At 45.9% G+C, this 20645-nt stretch overlaps 1 protein-coding gene across 2 annotated transcripts in view; it reads left to right on the plus strand.

Moving 5' to 3' along the window:
• Positions 1 to 20645, plus strand: part of EIF4H (eukaryotic translation initiation factor 4H) — a 262498-nt gene that overhangs the window by 71468 nt on the left and 170385 nt on the right. For both annotated transcript variants that reach the window (XM_069614734.1, XM_069614735.1), the window contains exon 2: positions 14223 to 14416. In XM_069614734.1, coding sequence (XP_069470835.1) covers positions 14223 to 14416 — 194 coding nt within the window. The remainder of the gene's footprint in view (positions 1 to 14222; positions 14417 to 20645) is intronic.

Consider the following 20645-nt stretch of genomic DNA (forward strand, 5'->3'; position numbering starts at 1 on the left):
ATTCCCACAGCGTATGCTCTAATCGACCATAAATGCAAGCATTATTTTGACCTGGTAAACGTATATGGTGTTCAAAACCGACATCTCCATAGTTTTTAGATTGATTCCATATATAAATAGTGTTCTAACCCAGAGCCGTCCCTTCTCCCAGCCCTTCTCACCACCTTTGTTTGTAACTCGAGATGTTGTTGGTTGAGAGTTGGCGGTGGTGTTTTTAAAAAGGTTGTTGGTCTTGCACTGTACCTTGTGTATTTTAATGTATAGCCCTTCATATGGTTAACATGGAAAACGGGAAGAAATTGACAACACGCAATTACCTTTGTAGCCTGTATTTTACGCCATGGATAACATTAATTTCTTGTGATTTTGACAAATATTGCAAATCAAAATATTTAGAGCGCTAAAAATGCAATGATCAAACTCATCTAAATGTAATTCAAACTAATGTGTACCTTGCAACAGGATCCTGAACAAGAGCAAAAGTATCACTGATAACGGCCAACATTGGAAAACATTTATTACTGCCCACATCCCCAAAAACCTGACCAGTTTTAAATGTTTTTCTTTACCTTAGTAATAAATCCAAGGTCATACCACACCAACTTTATGTAATGTATGCTATCCCTAAAATGCCCCTTCATTAACTTGTCTTCCCCAGCTTTTAAAATTGCATTGGGAAGCAAGTCCTTGCATTCATTCTTGTCTAAAATGCCTTTGTTGCATAATTTGTATTTCCCAAACGTTGTCATTTTAGAAACCATATGCATCTGAACAGTAGCTTTTGCTTGCATTTTTCTCTCACTTCTTGAACAATCTCCCATCACTGCGGCCCCATTGCTTTTATTTTTATTTCTATTTTGTATTGCCATTTCGTATATAACAAACATTACCTTGCCCCCTTTCGCAACCCCACCTCCTGCCTGAACCCCCACCTAACAACTTTGCATCGTACATATAGAAATAGTTGTAAAGTCAATGAATGTCAAGGATTCGAAGATGCAGAGGACAATATCGAATGTTAGTCACTTTGCCTAAACCTACTCATTAGTATAGGATAATCCGGCTACTCGCTAGAACCCTGCCAGTCGCTGTGTTAAGTGACTTCCCTTCCCACCCCTGAGATTGTTTTTTGTTTGTCTTTCTGTGAGCGCCCCTAGACCTTTTGGATGAGTGTTGCGCTATACAAAAACGTATTTAGTCAGTTTGTAGAGAACTAAGTACCTCCTCCCAGTGATTTTATCTCCTTGAATAATGTATGTGATCCATTCAAGTGCAACAACGTTCCATACTCTGGAACCCCATTCAGCAAACTATGGTGGGTCCTTGGCTTTCCACTTTTGTGCTACCCCTAATAAAGCTGCCAATTGCAATGTAACACAGGTTTTACTTTGTTTCCAACATGGTCTAATTTTTGACTCCAGTATCAACAGTACATTACACTTAAAGCTACTAGGTTTCAAAAAACAAATATTTGGGCCATGTCAACATAGATTGCTGCCCAGTATCCCTTCAGAATTGGGCAGCTCCACCATATATGCCTCCAATACCCAAGCTGGCCACACTTTCCAGTATTGCTCCGAAATGGATCTCATTTTGTGCAAACGGGCCGGCGTATAATGCCATTGAGCTAACGGCTTATACCAAAATTCCCTTATTTGGATTGAGCTGGTCCATTTGGGAATATCTTTCCAAAGCACCACCCAGTCTGCTTCTGACATCTCTTCTCCCAATGTTGGCTGCCAACGGGATCTATAATATGGATGGGTATCGAGGGGGGGAAACCTCTGCTATAATATCCTATACATTTGAGATTGGAGCCTTAATCCCTGGATTGGAGATAGTAAAGGTTAGCTCTCTGGTTGCTGCCTGTTTGTTTGGGGGAGCCAATATCCAGTGCCGGACCTGGAAGTATTGGAAACAAGCGCATTCATGTAATACCAGTTCTAGTTTGCATTGGATAAAAGGCTTAGGATCAGTGCCCTGAAATGTATTGCATTTTCATACAGCCTGCCTGTTTCAATTTAATGAATGCCTGTGAGTCTATGGCAGCTGTAAACTGCGGATTGAAAAACACTGGCTTGAAGGGCAAGGGAAATGTGGATTGATATTTCATAATCGCCATGTCCCAGACCTCTTCGACCAAGCTCGTAATCCTGCTCTTATGAATATTGGGGGAGCGATCCCTTTTGGGCAGCCATAAGGTGTCACCTAGCTGCGGCCCTCCTATCGCACGTTACATTTGCACCCACTTTTTCTCTAAATCAGTACCCCGCCAGTCCTTCACTATACGAAGTTGTGGGGTTTTAAATTTCTGATTTAGAATGATTGATTTTTAAACCGGCCACTGATCCATATTTCTTTTGCTCTCATTCCACTGAGGACAAAGTTCCTACCAGATCGAATATGAGAAGCAACAGTCTGCATAGGCCATAATTGTATGCGCTATTCCCCCCCAAAGACTACCCTTGCATATCTTCCATTTGTCGGATGCTTGCGAGAAACGGCTCAAGACAGATGGCGTAGAGCAATGGTGACATCGGACATCCCTGCTTAGTCCCCCCTTTGAATTGTAATCGAAGGGAGAGGTGTCCGTTAATACACGGACTAACGTGAATTTATAGTTTACCCTTATTTTCTGTATGAACTTCAGGCCGAAGCCCATCTTGCCAGAGTCAAAAAAAGAACCGCCACTCTATCCGGTCAAAGGCCTTTTTTGGTGTCGAGGGAAAGTAAGACCGCAGCCGTGTCGAACCTTCCCTAAAATGTGACCCGTAAGTTTAATATGGTCATGGGTTTGCCAATATTTCATAAAACCAGATCTGGATGTATAATAGTGGGGAGTAGATCCTTTATCCTATTGGCCAATATTTTGGAATACATTTTAGGGTCTATTTATAAGGGCTATAGGCTCCACGGCTGCCAGGGTCTCTACCAGACTTTGTTAACCGAACAATCTTTGCCTCCTCCATAGTGGAGGATATATGCCCTGACTGTATAAACGTATTATATAAAAGTTTTGGGGTCAGTACCTTCCCATATATATTATAAAACCTTGTGGAAAATCCATTTGGGCCTGGAGATTTATTCGGGTGGGGGGGGGGGGGGAGAATTTATAACCCCAAGTACTTCGGTAGTGATATTCCTCTCGGGCATTCCTGATCCTCCGATGCTATTCGGGGGAGGGCAAGTGCCTCCAGGTACGTCTCCTGGGCTTCTAGGTCTGGAGACTCTGACCGACATAAATTTAAATAAAAAGTGTGAAATTGCGAGAATGTTTGAGGCGTTTCCATGACTATATTCCCATGTGGGTGATTGGATTGACTGAATAGTTTGATGCTGGTCTATGGCGTAGTTGTCTGGCTAACAAGAGGTCTGCCCTGTTGGCTTGAACGTAATATTGCTGTCTAAGATGTAACGACTTTCAGCCTTTTTTGCCTGGAGTGCATTTAACTTGCCAACCACTGTTCTAAAAGCTCTTTGGATGGAAGGACCCGTTTTCATTTTCCCCATTTTTAGTTTTCGTTAAGGCGCTACATGCCCGGAGGCCTCGGAGCGGATTATTTGTTCTAGCTCTTGCTCCAGCTCTGTCCAGCTTGGGCCCTAAAGCTATTTTTTTGTTTGCGTCTTTAAGCCGCTTCTGCTATGAAAACACTGCGAAGAGTCGCTTTGAAAGGATGCCAAGTTATATTTGCTGAGGTTTCATGCATCGAGTTAAACTAAAAAAAAAAAAACTCCACAATCTTGCCTTCAAATTTCTTTCAATATTGCAACCCCCCAAGATTTTAGACAGGAATCGCCAAACCCTCTGAACTGCCCCAGCTATATTCAAGTCTATAAGAGGCACTTGGTCCGAGAGTGTGATCGCTTGACAGGTGATTTGGATAACTGTTCCCAAAAGTGGCTTTGAGACCCATACATAATCTATACAGGAGAAAGATGGTGAACATGTGAATGAAAAAGTATATCCCCTCTCCTGCCCCTTAACTGTTGGCCACCTGTCTAACAAGGTTAAACTTGTAAGCTTTTGTTAGAAGGCGCTGGATGCGTAGAGTGGGTAACTGCACTATGATCCTGCAGAGGGTCTGATGCCATATTAAAATCCCCCATAATGATGTTCCCCTCTCCAAAAACTTCCCATAGCGAGTTTTTTTTAATAAAAATCTTCCTGACCAATATTGGGGGTGTAAATTGAGGCCACCATTACCCTCTTAATGTCTATAGCCAAAACTGTATAAACATAGCGACCCTCTGTTTTTGTTTAAAGCACTTTAATATGAGGAGCTGACCCCATCACTATCGGCACCCTAGTCACTTTGCCCACTGCATTTGGCTGTAACACCACCAGGTACCGTTGCAGGCGTAGTTTATATCTGTCTGCCTGGCATGTGTGTCTCTTGGAGCACCACAAAGTCCGGTTGGTAACGCCCAAAGAGTGAAACTTCCCGCATTTCGCCAGCACATTCAGGCCCCTAATATTGAGTGTTAAACACTTGAATTGTCCTCATAACCTATTGGTACAACGTCCTTTCACCGCGGCATGTTTTTTCACAAGTTTGTTTACCGCAATTTTTTTTTTTCCTGAAAAAACTGGGGAGGGGTAGTTAGAAAAATATATAAATTGGGTGTGCGGGTATATAAAAATAAAGGGAATTGGGGGGGTAACCCCCAAAAAAAATCCAATTCGTTTTTTTGTAAAAAAATAAAATCCACGGTAAAAAGCATCCCGTGATGAAATGACATGGACCCAACTTATTCATATCAAATATCGGATCTTTCCAACGCTGCAATCCTAACATACAGTACACCCCCCCACACCCACTTGCCCCAACTCTGTCCCAAACAATGTTCCCATTTGTTTAACATGAAATATATTTAGGAGATTTCAAGGATGCCAACATTTGCATTGCAGTGTTTACTTTATGTACTTTTCAGGATTGCAAACCACTTCCTTCGGAAATGTTTCCATAATTTGTGTATTGGGAAGGCATCATGAAGTAGACACAGGCAACAGGTTTAAGATTGGTTCTCGATAGTTTTATTAACTTAAAAGGCAGGATGGAGGGAGGCCTAACTTGCCTTATGTAAGGTGGGATTTCCCTACATAAAGAAAACTAATGATGGGCTGTGTCGGAAAGTCCAGATCAAAAATCTGTCCAAAACCTATACTTGCCCTCAGAACTAACTTTATACAATGTGTAGGGATATCTGCATCAAAAGTAGTGTTCAAAATAAAGTTCTGGGCTTCTTCCAGCTCTTGGATTGTAATTGGTGTCCCCTTCCCCAAGTTCAAAACGGTTCAAAAGGTATCGAGGTTCTGCTCCCCAAGAGTTCAAATCTTCCAGCTTAACAAAGCAACACAATTCCATGGGACACTTGCCAGATCCTTTTTTTTTTTTCCCCTTCACTTTATTGATTAAAGCACTTGACGTTACTGTAAATGGTAGCCTACTGAACTGTAATGTGTGTCATTGCAGATGAGAGGACGGAATACAGAGACAAGTGTTACTGTTCAGCTGGGCAAACATGAGTATGCAGAGAGGTTGGTTCAACATGATTCCTATCTCGGGCATAGCTTCAAGGGGGCAGTTCAAGTCGATTACGGTGACTGGGCCCTGCCTGCATTGCATTTGTCGGTGAGTGCAAGAGGTACAGTCTAAGGGGGTTCCAAATGTCTCTTGGTCTTGATTCAGGCGGTTGCATGTGTGCCCATTGCTCTTCCATGTCGTTGGCCCATGTTACATCTTTCAGCCAATGATTGTTGGGAGCCTGAGCACCTGTCCAACGCAAAAGAATGCAGCACTTAGATAGGAGACAGCCATCCAAATTTACTGACAGTGCCAGATGGTGAATTCAGAATATGAAACGGGCTGACCATTGTAGTAGTGGGGGGAAGGGGGGGGGGGGGGGAGGGAGGGAGGGAGGGAGGGAGGGAGGGAGGGAGGGAGGCTTGGTTATTAGTTATTTCGGACAGAGTTGCACACACATCTCCCCAAAAGGTTGTAAACTGCGGGCAGTCCAACAGCATATGGAAGTATCCAGCATGTGCAAGACTACAGCTGGGCATGTCCCAGCACCCTCATATGAAAACGGGCGTATTCTATCCGGAGTGTAGTGTTAACAGTGTAACACTTTAAACTGTATCAGTCGGAAGCAGGAATTGAATGAAACCCTTTGGGTCTGTACGCACATGACAGTCCAGAGACCATCGGTTATGTCCAGTTGGAGATACCCCCCTGCCCATTTAGTACTTTTTTTGTGATGTACTACACCCAAGCATGTTTGAATCAAGTGGTATAGGGACAACACTCGGCTACGACTGTTGCCTGCTGTCAGTGCAAATCCCAGTAGTGTGCAGTTCTCGGGTTTAGCTGGGAAGCAGCTCCAGTTTCTTACATGCCCTACCCGGGCCTGCATATTGCAACCATTGGGAGGACGTGCCCAGTGTGCTCCCTGGGCTGTCAGGTTTGAAGGAAGTTATCTTCCGGATGTACTGACCCCAGTGTGTGAAATCAATGTCATGCTTGTGCACCAGGGTCAGCATGGGGCAGGGACGGGGCACAAACGAAATGGGGCAGGCACATGAATTACCCTCCATATTTTGCAGCAGGCCAGCGATGTGATGCTAACTGGGTCAAAACAGAAATAGTCAGCTACTACTTCGGGGAAGACCAATGAGCGCAGGTCCATGCTGCCTACCGAAAGTCTCTAGCAGTATGAGGGGGAGGTGGGTTATCACTAAACCAAAGAGCTGCATACTGTGCCTGTGCTGCCATCCAGTAGAACTCGGGCAGTGTGCCTCATTTCAGTCGTACCGCCCGAGTGCCATATGAATTTGCTGATTTCTCTCCAGCTGCTGAAAGAAGGGTCGCCTGGGCCACAAAGGTATATTAAGAAAAAGATCTAGTAGTTTAGGAAGGACTGTCATTTTAAGAAGCGCAATCCTACCCGCTATTGTGATGGGGAGGAGGGCCCAGCCCACAAGCATAGCTTGCAGTTGACTCATATACGTGTTGCAGTTGTAGTCCTGCAGTATGGGGCTGTCTGGTTATCGTCACGCCCAGGTAGCATATAGTTGCTGGAGCCCATTGGAACCCCTGTCGGTCCGTGGGAGGGTGGTGTGTTATCTGTTAGCGGAAAGACTTTGGATTTACTCCAGTTTACTCTAAGACCTGACACTTCTCCAAAATGTAGTATATCCTGTATAATGGGCCCTAAATGTTCCTGTGGATTTCCGAATGTATATTAGAGCATCGTCTGCATAAAGGGATAGGATTTGTGGTTTAGCTGTCAAATCGGACCCTGCGATGTCTGCATTTGAGTCTTAAGTCTGCCAAGGATTCAATTATAATGGCAAATATTAGGGGCGACGGGGGGCAGCTTTGACGGGTGCACGTCCTACCGTAAATGGTGCAGAGAGTAGCACATTCATATTGACCTTGGCTGATGGGGCAGCATAGAGGTTGTTTAGGGCCCTGAGGAACTCCCTACCGAACCTGCACTTCGACAATACAGTGTACATGAACCACCAGGAAACGAAATCGAATGCCTTTTGAATATCTAATTTGGCTGCTACCCCATGAGCTTTGGGGTCAATTTGCGCCAGTATATTAAAGAGGCGTTGAAAGTGCAGTGGATCTGCCGGGGTTGAATCCTGATTGATCAGGATGGACAATATACACCATAACTGGCATCAACCAGGTGGCTAATATATCCACACATTTTTTTACATCAGTATTAAGGACAGGGGGAGGTATGAGCCGCATTGATCTACGGGTTTACCCTGTTTCAACAGGACCATAATGACTGCATATCGCATACTGTGTGGAAGTGATTTGACACTTGCTTTGCGCCAGACCTGGACAAGGTATGGGGCAAGAGTTTCCTTGTAATGCTTATAAAGTTTGGCAATTAGGCCATCCGTACCCAGGGCCTTTTAAGTTGGGAAATGTTCAATTGCCTGAGTAATTTCGACTATCAAGATTGGGAGATCCAGAAGGGCCCTGATGTCCTGTGATATTTGACTGAGTGGTAGTGTATCAAGAAACCAGTATTTCTTCCTGCATACATATCTTTGTTGGTATAGATGTCCTGATAGAACCTTGTGAAAACCCTGTTAATGGCTGCAGGCATGTGGACTAGGTCATCTGACTCGTCTCACACAAGTGGGATACAGCCGTTACCTTCCTCTTGTCATGCCATACGTGCAAGTAATCTGCCAGGTCTAGCCCCTTCTCCGTATTTCCTAGCTGCCATGGGTGCATTAAAATGTTTTACTTTGCCTTCTGCATGGGCTCTAAAGGTATCCACGGCCTCTTTAATCTGCAAGTGTGGTCACAGGGTGGTCGCTAGTCAGTTCCTACTTCAATTCCCGCAATTTACTCTCCCATTGTGTCATACTGTGTCTAATTGCCTTGAGGACACTGAACTCTGTGGACATCGCAATTCCCCACATGTAAACCTTAAAGGCTCCCCAGAGTGTACTAGGCAAGGGTACTGAGCCTACATTCTTAGAAAACAGGTGTACGTGGTCGTCGACACTCTAAGCAAATGCAACATCTTGCAGGGCTAGCGGTTTAAAGCGCCAGTTGCTGGAAGTTCTCAAGTGTAGGCAGGGTCAGGGAGATGCTGATCAGGGAGTGGTCAGAGTAGGTGTGAGGGTGCATGGAGACATCTGCGACCCCACCGAGTAATGTATTGGAGATAATCGAAATGTCCATGCAGGAGAGGGAGTCCTGGACCGAGGAATAGAAAGTACATGCACGGTCGGAGGTAGGTAGTGCTTGCCAAGCATCCACGAGTTCTAGAGTTCATACCTTCTCTGATCATGGAGGCGGCTTGGGTGAGCGCTCTGGGGGTGCATGTGGATCTATCTAATTCTAGTTCCAAGATGGTGTTAAAGTAACCCCCACACAATAGGGACCAGTGCATACCGAAAAAGTTCCTGTAGAATATCTGCATAAAATTGAAGGTCGTCCTCATTGTGACAATATACATTGGTCAACAGCATCTCCCTGTCCGCAAGAGTTCCATACACCATCACATCTGCCCAGTGGGTCAGCTCGCGTGTGGCTGCATTGAAATGGGGCAGATTGATGTATCTGTATCATAACCCCCCTAGATTGTGAGGGGTAGGATGTATAGAATCAATTCTTCCCAGAGTTTCTAGCAAACCCTTCACAAATTGGCGAGAGGGCATGTCTCTTGTAAGTACAGGATTTGGACTTTGATTCTCAACGTACTGGTGTATTTTCCGTCTAATTGGGTTACCCAGGCCCTGGACATTCCTTCTCGGGCAGGTTATACCTCCCATCTGGATGCAATAAGATCCATATTGCCCGCTCACTTAGTATCTAGACCAAGTCCTCCCCTCAGTCAGCTCCCCCCACTCATCCTTCCATTGTGTATGTGAGCGTTGAGTGCGTCAAGTGCAATTTTGTTAACTTTAACAACCCCAACCATCCCTCGCCACACCACTCCCTCACCCCCATAGGAACTTTGGGGATTCATTCCTGCAAATACCACCCCAACTTATCAATGCAACATTGTATTGGGGAAGTTGTCACATGGACCCACCGGGTTGCCTTAGCACTTAAGTACAGATAGGATAAGAGTTCACATGCTAGTCATGAAATTGACCCCAACCGGGGTAACCAATATATTAGCAGTTGAAGTCAAAACAAGCAGAAAAGCGTATACTTTCACCATCTGTAGGGACACCAACATGAGAGCAAGAGGTATGTAACTTTTGCCATGTAGGCCGGAGAAAGAGCGAGAGGCTCCCACAGGTCCCAATGTGGGTAGTGTTCTCAGTGTTCAGGGAGTCAGTAAGGCCACATCGAGGAACTTCATAGCCTCGTCGGGCAGTGTAAAAAAAAAAAAAGGTTTTGCTGTTCAATTCAACACAGTTTCGCTGGGTATAGCATTGCATATTCAAGTTGCCATCGCAGAGTCGTTTCTTGACTGCTAAGGATTTATTTTCCTGCTGGATGGCTACCGAGTCGGGATAGATATGAATCCTGTTTGAGCCCAGCACCAAGTCTCCTTGCTCTCGAGCTGCACAAAGTAGCACGTCACAGTAATTGAGGATGCGGGCAGTGATGGATTGTGGAGGCGCACCAGGTCTGGGATTAGGTACTAGAGATGTGTGGGCCTGCTCTATTGCAAATTGTGGTGATAATGTTGGGTTCCCCAGGAGTGGGAGTAAGGTAGACTCTATTCACTGCTCCAGTGATGTTTGTTTTACTTTCAGGGACCCCGATGAGGCGAATGTTGTTCCGGCGGGAGCGCAACTTTTTCTCCACCTGTAGCTCAGCTGATGGTCAGTCTTGTCCATGCGCGTTTTTGTAGAATCAGTGGTGGTAGTCATGTCATCCAGTTTGGTGTGCACCTTGGCGAACCCCTCTTGCATGCACGCCATCATGCATGGAGTTTCGTTGGGTTCAGTTGGGATCGCTGCCACATCCATGTCTGTGGATGATCCACCAGTTATTGATGGGTTGTGGGCGGATTTGGTGTATTGGTTTATGCAGCATTGATTTAGGGCACTCCCTTCTGTCCTGTTGTAAAGAAGATCTTTAGGGCAACAGTCCCTGGGCTGAGAGCGCTCCCTGGGTGGTAAGTATCTTGTGCTGGTTGTTGTTCACCTGTCGTGAGCCCTGTTCGTGAGGTCCTGTACCACCCCGTGACGATGGTGTGAAAGAGTTGGAGCATTGGGGCGAGGTTTGGTTGTCTGCACAAGGCTGGGCAGAGTAGCGGAGGGTGCGTACCTCTGGCCCAGGCACCAACAGTGGAGGGAGTCGCCGTGCTACCAGCAAAGAGATGGCCGTCAAGGCCTTAGCACAAGAGTTGTGCCAGAATGCCGACTTGAAGCACCGAAGCAAAAGAACAGTAGTGGTCCAGAGAGCCCAGATATTCCGCGAGGAGCCCCAAGGCACTCCCGGGCATGAGGCAGTGCAGTACCGTATTCGCCATCCGCCTGTGTAGATGGCTGATATTCTTGGGGGACGGGGGGTGAGGGAATGCCCTCATGTAGTGCAGTAGGCAAAATGCTTTAGGGTAGCTCAGTTGAATCAAGGCCTGGAGTGGAGTAAAGCAAATCAATCTGGATCTTCAATGGTATACTTGTGTGCCACCCAGTGACGGCCCCCAGCGCACAGGCTGGAGTATATGGTCGGTCGTAATATGCAGCTCCTGGCATTGATGGTCCTGAAGAGTCAAATGTGCGCTGGGACAGCAAAATGAGCATTGTTGAGGTGAGCTGATCTGGTCAGGGGTCTACAGCTACCAATTCGGAGCTGGACGGTGTCCTGGGAACCCAGTCCAGTGCTCCAGGTGATGGCCCGGGGAGGAGGCACAATCAAAGGGTTTAATCTAGGATGTGGGTGAGATGAGGACATCAGGTTCCCAGAAAGTAAGCGCAAGGAGGAGCAGGTTGCTAAAGAAGTGGCTCCTGGCAGGCGAGCAGCAAGCACAACACGGCTCATGTTATATAGCACCAACCTTTGCTGGGCCTTAGACCCCACCGGACCTGCCTCCCCAGATGATGCACAGCAACAGGAAATGATTGTCCCACCAGCGTAGTGGGGCTCCGGTGTGCCTCAACCCACCCGCAGTTGCGGAAGCAGGCGATCTGCGGTGGTTTCAGATATCCAATCCCTGTAGGCGTGCCTCGGGGCACGAAGGAGGCACCGTAGCAGGTAGTGTGATCCCAGCCCTGTGGCTCGGCGGCTGGGATCATGTAGTAGCCACCGGGGAACCCTGCTGGGTACAATGCGGCAGATGGTGCTCCCTGGGCGGGGAGGGGGGAGTCAGCAGTGTTGCAGTGAATCGAGGCATGCCACACTAGTTCCAAAGGTTATGCTGACGATCCTCCCGGCAAGCCGAGGTGTAGCCCACGTGTGCGCTGTCCCTCACTCGCGTTGGGGTGCAGAACCTCAGGGGAACCCTTCAGGCACCAGGGTACACTTCAGCGGGTGACACTCCCAAAGGGTGAGTGGGAAATCAGCAGTGCTCCAGTGGGTTGGGGTGCGCTGCACCAATTATGTTTGTGTTGGCCAATCCACACAGCCAGCCAAGGAGCGGCAAACATAGTGCACGCTGTCCCTTACTCGCTCTGGGGTGCAAGGTTCTCATTCCAAGCACCACGATTGCCGATCAGGAACGGAAAAGGACCAGAGTGTTGGTAGAAGTGTCAGAAACCAATATGTGCTTCAAGCGGTAGCCAGATTAATGGAAGCAGGAAAATGTTCATTTTCCCAATTGACCACGGACTCGGGAGCTCTAAAGTAGAGCCGCCATCTTGGTCACGGTGCACCAGCGCCGCCACTTTCAGCTCTTTTGGCTTCTGTACTTTTCACTGGTTCACATAGTTCTGTTGACTTCAAAATCAGAGGTTGTTGCAAAACACGCTTCTTTATTGATACATTCACTGGCTTCTCCATAACGGGGGGCATTCGGTCTAGGCGCAGTTCTCGGACCACATGGTCCACCCATTACAGGATTCTTGACTGCGTTCCATCAATTGCCCCCCGCTTTCCTTTGACAGTGAAGCTTGGTTTTTTCATCAGTGTCCCACTCTTTTTTTTAACACTTAACCATGGCTTGGTTGGTCACCATGCACTTTGTTATACTTTCTGTATCCTTCTGGCTCTTGCCAATACATGTTTCCTCTTATCCTGCAATCCCTTGAACTATTTTAGCCAATACTTGATTTCTCATCTCATACCCTTAATGGTATTCGCTTGACTTTGCCAATACTTGCCTCAGACAATTCATTCTGTGGTATCCGGTGTATATAAATAAATGGCAGTGCCATACTGTAATTTTTGGAAGTAAGCATGTTATTTGAGCAGATATTGCTTGTGGCATAGGGTCTACTAGAGAAAAATATCTTCTGAGCCTTATAATGGAGGATTTTCTGCCTTCCATAATGAGCGTAATGAATCGAATGCTGAACATTAAGGATGTACATGGGACGTACTTTGCAATGATTTTGATCCTGTGGACCATAAGGGTTTGAAGAATATCAGTAGGTTACCGGTGACACTAGTTTCTTGAAACTAGTAGTGTACACACTTGTCAGTGATGACCACAGTTGGTACTTTCTGGAGGCGAGGGTGACGAGCAGGATCTAAAATACCTAGCTCCCCTCAATGTCAAACTCTGCATTCTTTCAATTTTCCTTGGTAATATCTATCAAAGTGATAACCTAAGATTAATTCCCATTGACAGGTTATTTTTTTTTGTTGCATCTAGAAGAATGAGCTTGGTATTGTAGCATTAAAACAAATTCAAAGCAATATGGTGTAATACATAAAACAGGGCTTGAGATTGGCTAAGCAGCAGCTAAAAACAGCTCCTGGGTATCGACCATTGACCAGGAGCGAACACTGGGCAACTGGAAGCTCTAGTACATTGTGTTCTACAAATCAAACTTCCACATAAGAGGGACAAATCTCGTTTTATCTATTTATGACCCCTTGTGCTTTAAATGTTGTATAGATTTGTACTAATGTTTATTTAAAGATGCAGAGTTAAATCACATAGGTGTTTGGCATCAGTTGGCCGGGGGAGCCAAAAGTAGCTCCTGGTAGCTGTTGGTATCAAGCTTATCAGGCTCTTATAAGCTCCAAGCAGGAGCTAAAGAGCTCCCAGCTCCCCTCAATTTCTATCCCTGTGAAACATGCAATGCCCCAAATTAACTCTGATTAAATCACACTTTTGGATGGAAAGCATTTGAAGTGAAATGAGTCCATCACACCAGCAATAACCTAGTTTGCCTACTCATAAGCTTAAATTGGAATTTTCTATAATAACGGTTCCTGGTTTTTTCCTCTTAATCATTGGCTTATTTGCTCATACCCCAGCTCTAGATATAACTTTAGATATGTATTTAACTGGCAGTTGATGTGATGGTGCAGATCCTTCAAGTGTTTGAGTGACGTCAGCTGAAGTGGAATCTGCTCCCAAGCTAAGTTTATATGTATGGTTAGTAATATCAATACACCGTCCCGTGCCAGTCTTTGCCTAAAAGTGCAGATCAATGTTAACTTTCATAGTCTATGCAGGACGGTCCTCACTAGTTGGAGGCAAGTGCACATTTTGCCGTGAGCCCTACATATTTGAAACAGCAAATGATAAATGTTCTGAAATGTTTGTTAACTAGTTGAGCTCTTAATCCTGTTGGTGTTAAAATTTGTTCCTTTCTTCAAATATCTTTATAGGTCTCGCCGAGGGGATATGGGTTCCAGTGGTGGCCCTCGACAACAGAAAGACTTGCCTACTAGTCCTCCTTACACAGCATATGTAGGAAACCTACCCTTCAACACTGTTCAAGGAGATATAGATGCAATCTTTAAAGAACTCAGTGTACGAAGTGTGAGGCTAGTAAGAGACAAAGAAACCGATAAATTTAAAGGTACGTGTTAGTTATTTGTATTGATTGCATGGCTTCAATGATTAGGGAATTTGTGGGTGCAAAGATTTGCATTGATGTAAGCGTGTTTGTATTTTATAGTGCCTGTCGTAGGAAAGAATTGATGGACTTGTGTGTACCTATCCTAGTCCATTTGGTATGATGGGATTTTTGAAATATTTTTGAGTCGGATTTCTTGTTTGTTTATTTAATATAGCGCAAAACCAAACCCGCAGGTAGCCGGGCGCAAACATTACAAGAATACTTGAGAACTTGGTTACAGTGACAAACACAGAAGTAAGCGGTAGGAGCAGATTCAGAAACATTATAGATTGCATGTGTTGGACAGTTAATGCCAGATGTTGGAAACAGAAAGAGAGTGGAAGGTGGTACAGTTCAGTGAGGTGTGCAGTAAGAGAGAACTAGTGCGGTTGATTGTCAAGTGTCGGAAGCAAGAAGGAGCTGAGTGGTGGTCAGCCGCAGTTTGTAGCTGGGTACTGGCAGTGGGGGGAGGGGTACCTAGGGACAAGTTAGCAGGGCATAGTCAAGAGGGTGTCTCTCAGGCGAATGGAAATGTTGCGGCGGGGGATCACCTTAGATGTCGTTAGATCGTAGCCATAAGAGTGCCTTGCGTCTGAGACTTGGGTAAGTTTGGTCCTTTCTGAGTTCTAGGGGGAGTTTGTTCCAAGTTTGGGCCGCTGTGACTGGAAAGCTGGCGCCGCCAGCTGTGCTTTTTTTATATCTGGGCACCAGCAGGGTGAAGGCGTTAGATATTCTTGTGGGGCGATTAGAGGTTCTTTTGTTGATTCTGTTAACTAGGTAGGGGGGAGCTATATTGTTGAGGCATTTGGATGTGAGTGAGATAGTTTTGAGGGTGATCCTGTCATTAATTTTGAGCTAGTGGATGTTCCTTCTGGCGGTGGAGACATGGGCTCTGTTGGGTAAGTTTAATGCTACTCTAAGAGCGTTATTTTGGAGAGTTTGGAGTTTGTTGAGGATATACTTGTTAGATCCAGCATATAGGGCATTGCAATAGTCCAATCTAGATATGATAAGTGCATTATCTAGGGTAATACAGCTGGCCTCCGTTAGGAATGGTCTACATGCTCGGATCAGTTTACAAGTATAGGCAGTGGAGGAGGCTAGGGAATTAGTTGGTTGCTTGAAAGTGAGTGCTGAGTCCAGATAGACCCCAAGGGTTTTGACTGCGGGCATCACTTTGATGACATTGTTGTCAATGTTAAATGAGGCGTAGTTGGGGTCTAGTTTTTTAATTGCTGTCTCTGTGCCGAGGATCAGAATCTGTTTTGTCGTCATTCAGACAGAGGCCGTGGGATGCCATCCATGCCTGAATGAGGAGGTATATCTTATTTACCAAAGCTGAGTCTTCCAAGAAGTTGCCCGAAAGGGGGATGAGGATCTGAGTGTCATCTGCATAGTTAGTGTAGATGACACCCAGTCTATCCAACTTGTCAAACAAGGGTTTGGTAAAGATGTTATACATAGTAGGAGACACACATGATCCCTGGGGGACACCGCAGGAGACTTGTATGGGATCAGCAGCTGCAAGGGGGGAGAAGACTCTCATAGTCCGGTTAGCAAGGAAGGATTGAACCCAGGTTATGGCATCGCTTGAGAAATGGGCAGCAGAGCGAGGTGATTGCATAAAACTGCATGATCTACCAGGTCGAAGGCTGCCGATAGGTCAAGGAGGAGTAGCATAGCTGATTTTCCATTATCCTTCAACTCGTCAATTTGAGTCTTGAGGTCAATCAGGGCTGTTTCAGTGCCGTGGAGGGGTCGGAAGCCAGATTGTCGTTAGCCAAGTAAGTTATTGGATTCAAGGTAGTCCTGGATTTGCAGGTAGGCTGCCCTGTCGATGATTTTAAGTAGAAATGGGACGGTGGTGATGGGTCTATAGTTTGTCGGGATGGAAGGGTCGAGAGTTTGTTTTTTTAGCAGGGGTAGGACCCAGGACTGTTTAAGGTTATTGGGCACTAGGTTAGTCTTGAAGGAGGCGTTGATCAGTTTTGAGATGAAGGGAGCTAGGTCTCTCGCTGCATCTTTTATAATTTGAGGAGGGCAGCTATCGCCTTTACAATTGGATGGTTTTAGGGAGAGTATGATTTTTTCTGTCTCTAGTATGGTTATTTGTTTGAAGCTGAAGGGGTGTGGAGTGTTAGCGGCCTGGTTAGGGGCGGGCTGTGCCTTGGGGGTGGGCTCAGGTGGCACTAGCAAGGCGGCTTTTTTAATTGCAATTTTAGTTTGGAGAGAGCTGATTTTTCCTACTAGGGCGTTTTGTATGTTAGTGCACCAGAGTTTATTTTTGGGGATATTGTCTGTTTGTGGTATGGGCGATTCCATTTCCCGCAGGATGGAGAATAATTCCTTAGTATTCGATTTGGCTTTGGTTATCCTGTCATTGTAAGTGGTTTTTTTTGTACTAATGATTTCCTTTTTATATTGTTTGGCAAGGGTGGCTAATTTGATTTTGTTCTCCTCAGAGGGCGAATGTCGCCATATAGATTGCAGTTTTCTTTTTTGAGTTCTGAGGTCTTTCAGTTGGGGTGTGAACCAGTTATTCAGGTGGGAGAGTTGTTTGCCTTTACGGATTTTGGTGGAGGCAATCAGATCTAATGCCATGGTCATGGTATTATTATAGGTTTCCACAAGTAAGGTCGGGTCTGTAATGTTGTCTGTTATTGAGGGTGGGGAGGAGATGTGGAAGGAGTAGTTCTGCTGAAATTTCTTTTTTACTTCTAGTGGGGTGTGGCGGGGCCATTACTATAGGTTTAGGGTGGTTAAGGTCAAGTGCGGCGGAGAATGAAATTAGATGGTGGTCTGTCCATATTTGCGGGGTTATATTAGTGATGCTAGTGTTGCAGTTCAGGTCCGCAACCCAGTCAAGAGTTCTGCCTTTGGAGTGGGTGGGGGTGGTGACTTTTTGCGTTAGTCCGTAGTCATGCAGTAGTGCAGCGACAGATGTGGCATGTTTGTCGTTGCAATCGTTAAAACCAAGGTTGAAATCTCCTAATAGTAGGATTTGCGTATGGTCTTTTGTAGTATTCGTTAGGATGCTGGTTAGTTCGTCCTCGAAGGTGCCTAATGGTCCAGGTGGTCTGTAGATCACATGGATGGTAAGAGTGCGGTTGCATGAAAGTTGGAGTTTGGCAGTGAGGAGTTCACAAGACTGGAGTGGCGTGGTAGTGGCTAGACGGATAGGCAGGTTGGCTTTGTGGATAATGGCAAGGCCACCTCCTTTAGTGTTGGGTCTGTCAGCTCTTAGCAGTTGGTAGCCGTCTGGTATTGCTAGCATAATGGCGGGGCCAGCAGCCTCATGGAGCCAGGTTTCAGTAATGCATAGTACATCTAGGTTCTCGTTTGTTAGAGTGTCTGAGATCTCGGTAGCGTGGGCAACCATTGATCTGGCATTAATGAGGGTGGCAGTTAGTGGCAGGGTGCTAGTTGGTGAGGTGGTAGCGGGTTGTATTTTTTTGGTTGAGGTTGTGGCTTGTGACAGTGGCTGCTTGGTGGGTAAGGCGCCTGGTGTCAGTGGAGCGGGCTTGGGGTGTTGAGATCGTTTGTTGGTCAGGTTGGTTTGGTTGGTATAGCCCCTAAAAGTGTGATAGGATGAAGGTTCATGTAGCTGGGATAGTCTAGCCCTTAGTCTCATGTTTCTGTCTTTGGGTGGGCACGTGGCAGAGGGTGCAGGAGTCATGATAGTAAGGAGGCTCAGTACTAATGTGGTAGTGGCAGGCTTTGAAGACGCTAGAAGCATGATTTTAAACTGCGGTACGCTACTGGCACAGTCAGGTTAGGTGGGGTGGTCCAGGAGGGCAGGAACGGTTAGGTTCTGGGAAAGCTAGGGAGCAACCTAGGGTACCAGGGAATGTCAATGTGGCTGGCGAGCAGCGGGAGGCAAGAGCTCAGATGAGCGACCAGGAGGTGCAACACATTACAGTGAGGTCTAGGAGCGACCTTAGGGCACAACACAATCGGAGTGGTCTGTAGCGACCATAAGGCACAACACAGTCAGTGGTTATTAGGACCCTGAGAGCATATGCATACAGGGCATACCTCGATTCGAAGTTCAAAAATATGGTTAGAATACAGGCGAATGCTAATATCACAGATGGGGAGTTGGAGGGACCAGGATAGAACAGCGTAGTTTGCAACTAGGTCAGCTATGCAACAACACTAAGCAAATTACCTAGGGTCAAAGCACAGTTAGGTATCTGCGTGTTAGCGCACTGAGAGCAGCGGGTCATTGGAAGTGCAGAGTTAACGTTGGACCGTAGTTAGTGGAGGCTGAACCAATGGAAGAAGCATACAGTTACTAGGTATGCATGCAGGTTAAAATACCAGTATATGCGGAACAGTGGATAATAACACAGTTAGCGGGAATATGGTATGCGTTAAGAGCTGTTACAGGTGAAGCACATGGCGCGGCTGGGGCTTTCTGGAGCGGCTTTCTGCTCTTATCCATGTCACTCTTGGAATGTTTTTCAGAGCCTCAAAATAACCGTGCATCTCATTTTTCAATCTGTCTGTTGGGCATTGTGATGGAACATTTTTAGCACAGCCATGATTCCAGCTTCTTGGGTAATGCTGGTTGCTATTCTACTGCCAGTGCCTACTTCTTTGGCTTTATTTTTACTGTGTCCTCAAATATAACAATTGTGCTCTGAATGTCAAGACACCGATATAACCACCCGACAGATGGTAATTTGCAGAGGAAATGAACAGTACGTGAAATTGGAGAACTCTGGATGGAGGCTGGAGGAGTGGGGGGGAAAAAAACTCTTTGTATTTAAAAAAAAAAAAAAGTTTTATGGCAATTTTTGTAGTGTTTCCTTGGCAGTCCACTTAAATCAATTTACAGAGTAGATACCTCTTCATATTACTGAAGCCCTTCCCTTTTACGCTCAGTTCTGCTAAATCTGGTGTGCCATCCAATAGTGCCTCTGTCTTTCAAAAAGTATTTTTAGTGCCCGCTTATAATTACCTTCTGAAAAAATCTTGTTTTCATAAATGTGAATAATCTTTCTGACCTGTCTCAACCCCAGAACATTTTGCATGGACTTGGTGATTATTTTTCCTTGTCCCTATGCGAGTGGGAATCCCTTTGCCATCTCACCTAGTTTTTTACTCTTTTTTTTTTTTATTTATTTATTTTTTTTAAATGGGTGACCGGTCTGTCTCTCCATAGTGTGTGATTTGCGTTAGTTTTCTATAACTTGTGGGCTTGCCTGCACTCCCAACCTTATGGGGAGTTCTGGGGAGATGCACTGCATCCCCTTTCTCACTTACCTGGGGACATTTGTTAGATGACCAGTTAAGTTGAATGGCTGGTGGCAGTGAAACTACTTTTGACTTTGTCATTATTACTCTCACGCTGTCCAATCAGCCATGGTAATGCACTTCGAGGGTCACCATTCTGCTAGAATGGTGGGCTCCTTTTTTGCCTTTTCTCGTTTGCTTGTGGTTTCTGGGGTCTTGTGCCATTCTAGGAAATATCTTGGAGCTTTTTTCTTTGGTGGTAGCCCTTTGCATTACCTGCCAAGGCTCCAGTGTGTCTGAACACAGGAAGTGGGGGAGGAGCCCTTTGGTCTTTCACCTTGCCTGAAAGGAACCAGTACCCACTGTAGGGCAGTGGCTGTCCTGATGGGACAGTCAGACCACTGCCTTCTGTAAACTGCAGAGAGAGATTGCAGATGTTGTGCTGTAGTGCCTGATAAATACTCGAATCCTGGAAGCAGCCTACAAGTCGACCACTGGAACCAGATCGGAAGAGGAAGAAACAACGGCTATAACCATTTCCAGCTACCAGATAGCCTTCTGTGTAACCAAAGCCTGAATGTAACCCTTCCTTCCAAGTGACCTGGCTGTCCCGAATACGACTCCTACCCATAGTCTGGTGAGATCTGCTAGTCTGAAGACCTGCAAAACGAGCTATCCCTCCCTGAGTACAGTGCAACATTTTCTGAATTCTGCTGAAACCTTGGACTCCTGCTGGACCTCCATAGACGCGATTCGAAACCCTATAGTCCCCTCACCAGAGTGCAGCACCGGGAGTGAAGAGGATCGAAGAATGAATATCGCTGTTCATCTGGCTCCTGTAAAAGGGTGCCAAATCCACAGAGCCATGAGAAGCTGCAAAGACTTCTTGGTTGGAAGCCTCCCACCATCAATGAATGCAGTCATATTTCCTTCTATGTCCATTTCTTCGGTC

The sequence above is a fragment of the Ambystoma mexicanum genome, chromosome 9 (genome assembly GCF_040938575.1).
Source record: "Ambystoma mexicanum isolate Mex_15411 chromosome 9, UKY_AmexF1_1, whole genome shotgun sequence".
Classification (NCBI taxonomy): domain Eukaryota; kingdom Metazoa; phylum Chordata; class Amphibia; order Caudata; family Ambystomatidae; genus Ambystoma; species Ambystoma mexicanum.